General features: G+C 28.3%; 1 protein-coding gene across 1 annotated transcript in view; it reads right to left on the reverse strand.

Annotated features, from left to right (window-relative positions):
- Positions 1-11,336, reverse strand: part of LOC107443826 (cell adhesion molecule Dscam1) — a 74,699-nt gene that overhangs the window by 50,530 nt on the left and 12,833 nt on the right. The window contains exon 2 of the mRNA XM_016057829.3: positions 6,864-7,190. Coding sequence (XP_015913315.2) covers positions 6,864-7,190 — 327 coding nt within the window. The remainder of the gene's footprint in view (positions 1-6,863; positions 7,191-11,336) is intronic.

Consider the following 11,336-nt stretch of genomic DNA (forward strand, 5'->3'; position numbering starts at 1 on the left):
TTTTTTCAATTTTTTTAGGACGTAGAAACTCGAGATACTTTATTAAAAATGGAATATATACGATTCGTACCAATGTACATTTATAACACATTCGAATTCAATTTTTTATATAATTTATTTCAATTAGACTGAGTTTAATAAATATGTTAATAAAATGTTTCTAAATAAAATAAATGATGCATGGTTCATAATCTGTACTTAATTAAGATTGATAAAACAGACTTTCGAAACTTTCAGGATAATAATATCTATGATTTTTTCCAACTCGTCAAAATCTTTTTTTGAAACAATTAAAACAGTAAATCATAATTTATTGGGAAATTTTCATTTCTTTTTTACCTGAAAAGGGAGTAAATATTTAGTGTAACTTGATTCTCCATATAAGTTAGATGCATTTTTTATGCCAAAGATTAAAGACTTAAGGAGGGGAGCCCCGATGCACGCCATCCAACAATAAAAGCAACTATTGATCACGTGTGCAACACCAATATTCGGGCTCAGTTAAATGGCAACTGAAACAATATATCTTCACCTTAATACCATTACGCACACTGGAACATAAAAGAAGCCTTATCTTAGCATCAGTCACAAAATAAATTTGCTCAATTAACGTCAGCAGTTTCTTGAAGCCTTATTTCTGGTAATTCAAGCCTTTTATTGGAGGTAATTTCGAGGGGAGAGGAACTATCAAAAGTTACCAGCATGGTATGTACACATTAAACATACTTTGTTCACTCCAATTTATGTGCAATTAAAGGAAATAAAGAGCGTTTATTACTGTCTGTGCAATTACCCGAGAGTATTAAAAGCGATATTAAATTACACCAATATCACTCCAGATGAATGTTATTGGTTAAAACTTACATCGCCTGCTTTAGTTTATTCAGAACCACTCCCAAAGCATGTAAAGTACTTATATGGAGTGCTGTTGAAATTGCGGTGACAACAAGCAAAAATGGCGATAGTTTCATTATAATAATTTTTTTATGGAAGTTAAATACATAAAAAAAGACATTTACTGACGTAGGCTGTGCTTCTGTTTTATAGATATGGGTCACAAAAATTGTTTTAAATACATGATTGTTGAACAGAATATTAAATAAGGTTTTATATATATATATATATATATGTGTGTGTGTGTGTCATTTAATTTACAAGATTAAAATAAAACAAAGGAAAATTATAGACATATGAAAAAGGTTGGGGGAAAATAATAATGACTTAAAAAAAAATAATAATAATGAAATATTTTAAAAAAACCGGAAGATAAAAGATATAATCTTTCCATCAGCCCAGACGATTACATCCGCACTCTTTTTTACGGATATAATCGTGTGGGATGATGAAAAGATTATATCTTTTATTTTCCGGTTCTTTTAAAAAATTTAATCCTTTTTTTTTATCAGTTGTTTTATCAGTTTGTTTTTTTTTATCATTATTTCCTCCCCCTCTTGTTCATACGTCTATAATTTTCCTTTGCTTTACCTTCATTTTGAACTTATCCAATGAGTTCTGTTTATTTGCAGCTTATGCGCAATAAATGAAACTTATTGTTTTTCGCAACTTTCCTCATGTTTTCTTGTATTTATTTATTTTGTTGTATATATATATATAAACACCAAAGAGCCATTACAGTATGACCACCCTCCATCTATAGCAATGGGCTTGCCCAGGTTTTCATGGTTTCTCACCCAGGTACAATGTTTTCATGGGGCTTATTAGGACCCAGAATCCTCGTAGAACAATCCCTGACATCTGTAAGCTACTTGACCACAGTTGCAGACCAGGTTCACCCATTCATGGCAACAGTTTTTCCTGCGGGGGATGGTGTTTACCAACAGGATAATGCACCATTTCATNTGTTTTATTAGATGCCTCATATTAAGTACATTACATCCATTAGTGAATAGAAATAAACAATATTCGTTTATTTATTTTCAACTTACTGCCCTCTAGTGAAACAGTTTTAGTAGCAATAAATATTTTGTACATGGATTTATTTAATTTTTATTCAAGATTTTAAAGTTTTGAGAACACTATAAACAACTATAAAAATTTAAGGAAATTTGGTTTTTCTCTGTATACAAATAGTATATTATATTGAAAATCTTAAAATTAAAAGCAAAATAATTTTTTTTGAAAAATAGCATCGTTTTCAAAAATAATAACAAAATTACACAACATGGATTCGGTTTTAAAAGAATATCTTATCTATTGGGGCTATCCGATAATAGATTCATTTTTAATTTGTTTATTTATTTTTTTTCTTTGCATTCTTCGTAAAAGTAGAATAAAAGTGCATATAGGTTTTTAAAGCACTTGAGGTATTTTAGAAATTTACTAATTGTATCAGTGCTTTGTTTCCTTATATTCGTCCATTAACGGCCTTCCTTTATTTCACACCGTTGCTGAATAATGGAATGTTTTAAATTGTTATTAAATTGAATAAATATATTTTAAGGCGTACTTGTGCATTTCATAAATACCATTTAATTACAATCACGTGTTTAATTTTTGTTAACTTATGAAGAAAAAATATTTTACTTCTAGTTGTATGATTATACAGATTTTGATCCCGGATTTAACATGAGTCAAAAAATGAGTTTTTTTAACTAATACTTTTATTAAGCAGACATTTTGAAAGCAAAAATCGTGTATTCTAGAAAATCAATAAATTTCTTTATTAGATTTGAAAAAATAGAAATCATTTGAAATTTTAACATTCGAAATTCTTTCAATTCTTCAGGCTCTGCACAAGTCAGTGTACTCGTAAATTCAACCACAGTAATACTTTGATAAATTAAAATTTAAATATTCTAAAGCAAAGATAAAATAAAGCACAGAAATTAGAACCTACTTTTTTAGTTTTTGTAATTTAGAAGCTAATTTTTGCAATTTTTAAGTTTATTGTATTAAGATAAACCACTGAAAAAATATAGATTGAAAAATTTGATAAGTAGTGACAAATAGTAAAACATGAATGAAATATATTAAAAATATTTGCTTTATAGCTTAACAGAGTATGTAGAGTATTTTGAAATAGTTTTTTTATTGGCATTTACAAAGAAATTATTTTACTAATTTTACGCGCTTATAATTTGTCACATTTTCTGTAAAATCTGTACCTACGCGCAAAAATGGATTACACTATACCACTTATAATGCTTTGCTACAATATTTATGGATATATTCTTCATTTTAAATATTTCCTTATTCTATGAGAAAAAGAACCTGAATTATTCAACTTAACTGAAAGAAAAATCAAACGCAATGAAATCATTAATGGTATTTCAGCTATTTTTCGTAAATATAAAATATATTCATGATTTCATTTTTGCGTGTTGAAAAAGTTGAAAATAACATAGAAATTGTTCCGAAATACTGTATTTCTTTAAGCAAAAGACATAATGTTTTATTAGATGCCTCATATTAAGTACATTACATCCATTAGTGAATAGAAATAAACAATATTCGTTTATTTATTTTCAACTTACTGCCCTCTAGTGAAACAGTTTTAGTAGCAATAAATATTTTGTACATGGATTTATTTAATTTTTATTCAAGATTTTAAAGTTTTGAGAACACTATAAACAACTATAAAAATTTAAGGAAATTTGGTTTTTCTCTGTATACAAATAGTATATTATATTGAAAATCTTAAAATTAAAAGCAAAATAATTTTTTTTGAAAAATAGCATCGTTTTCAAAAATAATAACAAAATTACACAACATGGATTCGGTTTTAAAAGAATATCTTATCTATTGGGGCTATCCGATAATCGATTCATTTTTAATTTGTTTATTTATTTTTTTTCTTTGCATTCTTCGTAAAAGTAGAATAAAAGTGCATTAAGGAACGTATCAAATCAACTTTGATCCCATAGAAGCTTTATCAAGGAGACACGGAAAAAGTTGCAGAAATTTCTTATGAGTGTTTCAATTTGATTAGTATAATTGAAAAATAAAACTTGCATTTTGTATGCATTAGTTTTTATTAATCAATAAATTGCAAAGTTTGTTGCAGATATGTTAAACTGAATGAAATATCATTAAAGTGATGTTTTAAGAAATTAAGGACATTTGTTATTTATATTTGAAGCTTAATATTCCCAAATTTATCTTCAGAAGATAGGGTATATATAGGGCTCAATATCGACTCAAATGACTTAAATGTTTAACCCTTTTCATCACAGTTAATTCTGTTTAAACATTTTTGACGGACATCAAAGAAAAAAAAGTTCAGTCAAAACTACCAGAATACGGTAAATTTTACTATGTTTTTGGTTCTAGGGGACAAACAAATATTTTGGCAATTTTTACAGAAGGACTTCGGTAATGATTTTGGTAAAATTAATAAACTATGATTTTATAATATGTTTATAATATATACCTGAGAGCATGGCATAAAATGGCATTTAGTAAGACTTACTTTTCAGTTTTGAATTGTTATCAATTGTACGGTGATAAGAATTATAATTTTAAGAAACAGAATTTCCGTAAACTGCTAACGGAAAATTACCTATAACGGAAAATTACCAGAAAAAAGAATTACATGTCGTATATTTTCCTTTTAATAGGAAGAATTAAGTTCTGTTTTTTTACAGAAATATTATTACCTCACTTTACGGTAATTTTATTAGAATTTTTGATTCTTGAGCATATAGATAACTGCGGCCGTAAATATTTTCTTTTAAGAATTGGAATATACTTGAACTTAAAGATGTTTACAGAATAAGAAATGCTTGGAAGCATTTAACCTTAGGAAGCAAATAGTTTATCATACTGAGTGGTTAGCAATAGTTTTGAAATTGGTAAAGCTAGATTTAAAACACGGCAACGAAAATTTTTAACGGCCTATGGTTCACGTATTTCCATATTTTATAGCAAAATAAGGATTAAATTAACTTAAATTTCGTCAGTTTAATGTTTGATCTTGATTAAAAATAGCCACTTACTCAAAATTTTAAAAAACAAATCCTGTACTATTGCGGTCGTTTCATTGTTCCAATAATTAGGAACTTATTCCTCAAATTCATATGTAATCTTTTTAAAGAACTCCTCTAAGATAAAAAAAATCAGAAATTCCAAGTCTGGTTCTCATACCAAGATTATAATCCCTCAGAACTTAGAAGGTTATATTTTTGGACAAACTTTTTTTAATTGCTTTTATTGAGAATAGCTAATCCATGATTTTTCTTTCATCTATGTATTTAAACACTCATCTGAAACTACATATAAATATAATATAAATTAAGTATTTAAGTTACAACAATTAATTTGATATATATACTATTAAAATTTTAAATTAGTTTATTTTGAAAATAATTCTTTCATCTTAAAATGCTAGATGTTAGGTTTTCCTAATTAAAAATTTAACCACATTATTTCTTAAATTATTATACTTTTTGTAGCTTAATTTTTTTAAACTCTGCTTTATCTTTTTTCAAAGGACTGAAGGCATTTTAGAAACTGCCAAATTGTATCGGTGGTTTTTACAGTTTTTTTTTTATTTGCGTTCATTAACGTTTTTGTTTCTATTCTTTTATACCGTAACTAAGGATTTTGTGCAATAATGTGACAGCGTAATTAAGTTAGTGAAGTAAATCTCTTTCAGAAAAATTGTAACATTTTTCGAGAAGAAAATTGTCACCAGCCTAAAAGTGATTATTTCTTGATTAAAAGCCTTTACTGTCTTCATTTCTTTTTAACTTTATGCTGCCACAGATTTACAACATTTATGCATTGAATTAATTTGCGTTCAATTGAAATAGCGAGAAGTTTTATAAGAAATTTTTTGAGGAAATAACTTTATAAATAGATTTCGCTTTTGAGTGCTCCATGAAAATCAATATATATTGTCATTTTTGTAGTTCTATTTTTGACTTCATACGCAAACCAAAAGTAAGATAATTACTATAGAAAACTCTGAGTTTAAATTATTTGAAACATTTAAAATATTCTTTCACGTTTAATTAAATACGTGGAAATCTTAAAATTTTTTAAGTAAATTTTTATACAAAGAAATGTCATTTTCTTTTTTTAAAAAAATATTTATTTAGATTTAACTGCAGTTTTTTACAGCAGTGTTGTTATAAATATAAATCAAACTTAATTAACCTGGAGCTAAAATTGTTTTTCAAACGGCTCCTGTTATTAACTCAAACATTTTTGCAAAGATGGTGTAACAAGCGAAAAATTTACAAAATAAAAAAAACGTAATATATCACCATATTTAAATTTCTTACGGTGAATAAAAATCCCATTAAGGTAATGTTGACATCTTACCCACCATACTTTATTACATTTTGCAATCAGGTAACGAAATTTTCATAAAACGAAACGCAACGTATAAATAAATAAATGAATATGAAAAAAAATGCTTTGAATTTTTTTGCGCTATCTGTCGGGAAGCTGTTGAACTAAATTCAGGAATTGTGAAAGAAAAACAATATGTTTTGCGACATAATATTATTTTGAGGATTATTTGTCTATTTCTTATGCATTTTTCAAAAGTATTATTGATATAAATTTTAAAAAAAAATATCAGTTTACCAATTTAACACTGCATTAATATTTATTTAGGAAATCCTGTATTAACATGATATAGCCAATTAATTTCATTTTTTTGGCAAACATTTACTGTATGCATCAACTACCAATACTATAATACCATGTATAACACATATACTTTAATAAAATAAGTCTTTGATGAAAATTAACGCATTGTCTTATAGTTTACAAAAGTATTTTAAAATGTAAAATAAATTAAATTTTGAATTTTCATCCTATAGTTCTCTACCTTAAATATCGAATAAATACCCATGCACTTTGGAATTAAACATGCTATAAAGACCTATACTTACCCCCGGTGACATGCACTTCTCTGCTTAAGACAGAGCCAACTGAATTCGATGCCAAACATTGATAAACAGCGTTTTGCACTTCTTCTCTGTAACTATTCCTGGTGAAGTGTGGAAATATCAATGTTCCATCCGGTCGTACATGCCTGATTCCTGAAATATCCTTCGCTGTCATTCCATCTCTTGTTATCCAAGTTGTACTGGGAAATGAGACACCGTCAGCACTGCATTTGATTTCCGCACCACTACTATTTGAGAATACTACACGTGATGGAGGTTCATTTGTAAAGTAAGGTCCTCTGCTCTCCTTTCGATGTATGTCGCAATCAGCTGAAATATTAAATGAATAAATATGATATGGGTGATATGATAACATATGATATGAATAAATATTTTTCGAGTTTTAAAAACAATAATTTGAATATTTCTCATAGTTGTTTTCTTGTTTTTATACTTAATAAATCTATTATGATTTACATGATCAGATTAACTATTTAAAATTCATTAAATATTTTTATATCAGTGACAGTGAGTATATATATATATATATATATATCTTTGTGATTTTTTTCATAAACCAGTTTCTTACGGGANTTATTAAGAATTGTTATTTTTTTTACTTATTATTTCCCACCCCCTTTTTTTCATATGTGTATAATTTTTCTTTGTTTTATTCTTCATTTTGAACTTATATATATATATATATATTGTTTTCGTCAGCCATTAAGGGAGAGGAAGTGTGATTGTTCTTGTTTACCAGTAGAGCTCGCTATGGCGAGGAACTTGACTTCTGTCACACCCATGCGTCAAACCTGTTTATAGGGCTGACCCATTCATACATCCATTCATTCTTCCACAGATCATAATTTTGACATAAATCAGGGAACAATCGATCTCCGATTCAGTACTCCTTTAAGTATAATTTTTTTAAGGGAACGTGGAGGACATTTTGACCCGGTAGATTTAACGTGCCCCAATCACTATTTTCTCTTCTTCGGAGTCTTCGGTCTGCAGGATTTGAACTCTCATTTTCATGAGCTTGAGTCCAACACCCTGTCAACGAGGCTACCCCAGCCATGTTCATTTTTCTTGTATGATGAAGAAGGAAACATACATTTGAGGAGCAGATTTTGAAATACTTAAAAGTATTTTACACATAGTGCATATGCGTAGTGAAGAAAGTGAAGAAAGAGAATCTATTAATTTCTTAAAGGTTAAGCTAGATTACGCAATTGAGGATCCATAGCACAAACTACCGGTTCAAGGCAGTGTCACACATCCCCGATTTAGTTGAAGCCTGTGGAATTTGAGAACCAGGTGAGTACGGTAAGCTCATCCTTTGAACTACGCACGCACACAACGAAATATATGACACGTCACTTACTCCTGCTAGTAGATGTCATTATCCTGATGAAAAACAATTTCCAGGTAAGGGTGGACATGGTTCTCAAGGACAGCTGCGTACCTGTATTCAACCATCATAACTTTCGCAATGATGAATGCTCGTGGCGAATGAAGCTCATAGAAAATGAAACACCCTGTTTTGCATTGTATTGAATAACAGAAATCGAAATTACAATAAATTTGTCTACACTAAATTCAATAAAAAGTGTTTATTTTTAAATTATTTTTTTTAACATAGTATGCAATTGGATTGCATTATTGTACACTAAATATATTTTTTTTAGAAAAAAATCATAGAATTGAAGTGTGCTCAATTGAATCACACAGGATATTGTTCAATGAATTCATATACTTCTAATTAAATTTCATTGGTATAAATTGAATCATATTAGATTAAATTGCATTGGGGTTGCAAGATTACTTTGACCTTGAAATGAAGATGCAATGCTATTATTCAGGCTCACTGAGCAATATGCACTCTTTCTAATTTTTGTATTTTTTTCTGGTGCTAATATGTAATGTGGGAAAACTGCACCAGATAAACAAATATGGAGCTAAAGTTGATTCAAACAAATACTACACAGTTAAACTATATGAGAATCAGAAAATATATTCATGATAGCTCAGCTCAGTTTACCAAAAGCTACATTATCTCGAATCTACTCCACCGCCACCTCTATCTGTTTTACTCGGGGAACTAATACTACCTTTCTTAGACCAGTATTAAAACGCAACATTTAGAACTATTAATTAAATCGTTAAAAAATTTTCAGTTTCTTAAAATTAAAAGATTTTTTTAATCATTATGAATACTTACCTTTCTCAATTTTTATTACTTAAATGTGTTTTTCAATGCAAATTATCACGAAACATATTCATTATATTTTGAGATATAATAAATATATATATATATATATATATATATGAAATCCCATATATTTTACTGCANACTCAGCATTACGAAAAATTTATAAAGGGTACACAAAAGTCATAAGTTTGGGAAACACTGTTCTAAAGGAATATCGTCCTTGTCCAGTATATATATATATATATATATATTTCAAAAAATAATTAATATTTAACAGTATGTTGATTATATTCATTATCTCGAAATTAAATACCATAAATCTGAATTAAATGTAGAATAATTACTTTCTTAGATTAATATGGCTTAGTATATTTAATCAAAAACGAATTCCCCGTTCCAGAAACTTTCAAGTTTATTTTATCTTCGCGATTACATAAATTTTCCAGTTTCTGTATAAAACAGAATTAAAGTACTTTTCAAGATAAAAAGGACTCTCTTCTAAAATATTTCAGCAATATAAACCAAAATGTTTGATTTTTTCAAAAATTACCTTAAAAATGACATTTATTCGATTGAGTAATTTAGATAGAGTTACTTTAAAAACAAGTTGGCGTTTCCTGTATCTTCTTAAACTAGTCTTTTTAAAAAATGCAAAATTCCCGTTTCCCAATTCCTAACTCCCGCTGTGAATTGAAAATCAGAATGGAAATATTTCCCAAACCAAACGTCAAACTTGCGTAATTAAGTTTACTTTCCGGAAAAGTTGAAGGACGTACCAAGGAGGACAATCATAACTGTTGAAAATTTGAAATTCAAATATTTGACGTCTTCATCTTTATGATAAATGCTTCCACTCATTAAGAATTCTTCGATTGGGGGAGATTGTGAACACGCTGAAAGGAACCCATCCCAAACAGATTGCGTGATTGCGCTTGTTAAAGTGCTCTCATTTTCTGGCACATGCTGCGTGTGAACCGTAGGATATTCTTCGGTCAGAACAGGTGTAATCTTCGCCTTAGCTATACGTGCTTCAAAAACTATTTTACTGTAATTTAACTCCTTTGCATTAAGAATTCTTCCTTTTTTTCTATATTCATGAGAAGTGATTTAGCGGATAAATTAGTCCTTTTCATAACTTAGTAAATCTGTAATTTGGTAAAGTAATAAGCCTTATATTGTGCGGAAAATAAATATTTTAGGTCCAAATTAACTTTCATGAATTTATGAGCCGTCGCGAATAGTTAATGTAATTAGATCAACGTGATTAGTAAAGCAGCTTTGTTTCGTACTCATATATATGTCTTCAAGAAATGTTTGAAGTTATATTTTATTCTGAAACGCAATGCTGCGTTAGCCAATTAGAGGAATAAATATATGCATGCCTGAAGTTGAGTTAATATATTATTATGATAAATACACAAGTTTATTTAATCCATTTTCATATTTTTCCTCTATATTTATTTCGTCTGCCTTCTGGTATTGTGATTTGTCAAATTTTGAAATAATTTTTTTTCCATCGCTTATCCACAAACGAACCACATATATAATTTTTACTACTATTTACTCTTTTTTTTATTTATAAAATGTGTTTCAAAAATACTTTCAAATGAAAATTGATTGTTATGAAAGCTGAACTGAATGTCATTTTCATAAATGCTTAAAAATATTATATACATTGTGTTCAGTTAAGCTCATATTAAGGGAGATCTTCATTGAACACAATGTATGTATTTTAAACTTTTTTAAAGTTTTTATTAATCTTATATTAAATGTTTAACCATCGTTTTGAAGATTGAAAATATTCCGAAAGGCTATGTATGTTTTTTTTATGAACTTTAAGAAAAAAATATAAATTTTGATAGATTTGAACATCATCTTATGTTCAAAGAAGAAAAAAAGATTACTTCATTATTCCTATAAAAAACCATCGATGAGCTTCGAATACATTGGATGAAAAAAAGAATTCATAATTGTACCTTAATGCCTCGCTGCAAGTAATTACACGGATTTATGCCACGGGAATTCAATAATACTACTTACATGACTGAACACGATTACGGAAGCATTGAGACAGAAGTTGTGGCAGTTTACGTCCTGAATTCCTTCTGAACTTCCGATAGAATGCTGAAAGATTCTTTTATTTCCTCGAGCTGCTACATAATTACTAAGGTTAAGTACTATACTACGTGTGAAAAATTACTAGTTGCTCAGCTGCAGAAAAAAATTTAGTCACTCCTTTTTAAACACACCCATATATATATATA

The sequence above is a fragment of the Parasteatoda tepidariorum genome, chromosome 1, assembly GCF_043381705.1.
Source record: "Parasteatoda tepidariorum isolate YZ-2023 chromosome 1, CAS_Ptep_4.0, whole genome shotgun sequence".
In the NCBI taxonomy this organism is placed as follows: Eukaryota; Metazoa; Arthropoda; class Arachnida; order Araneae; family Theridiidae; genus Parasteatoda; species Parasteatoda tepidariorum.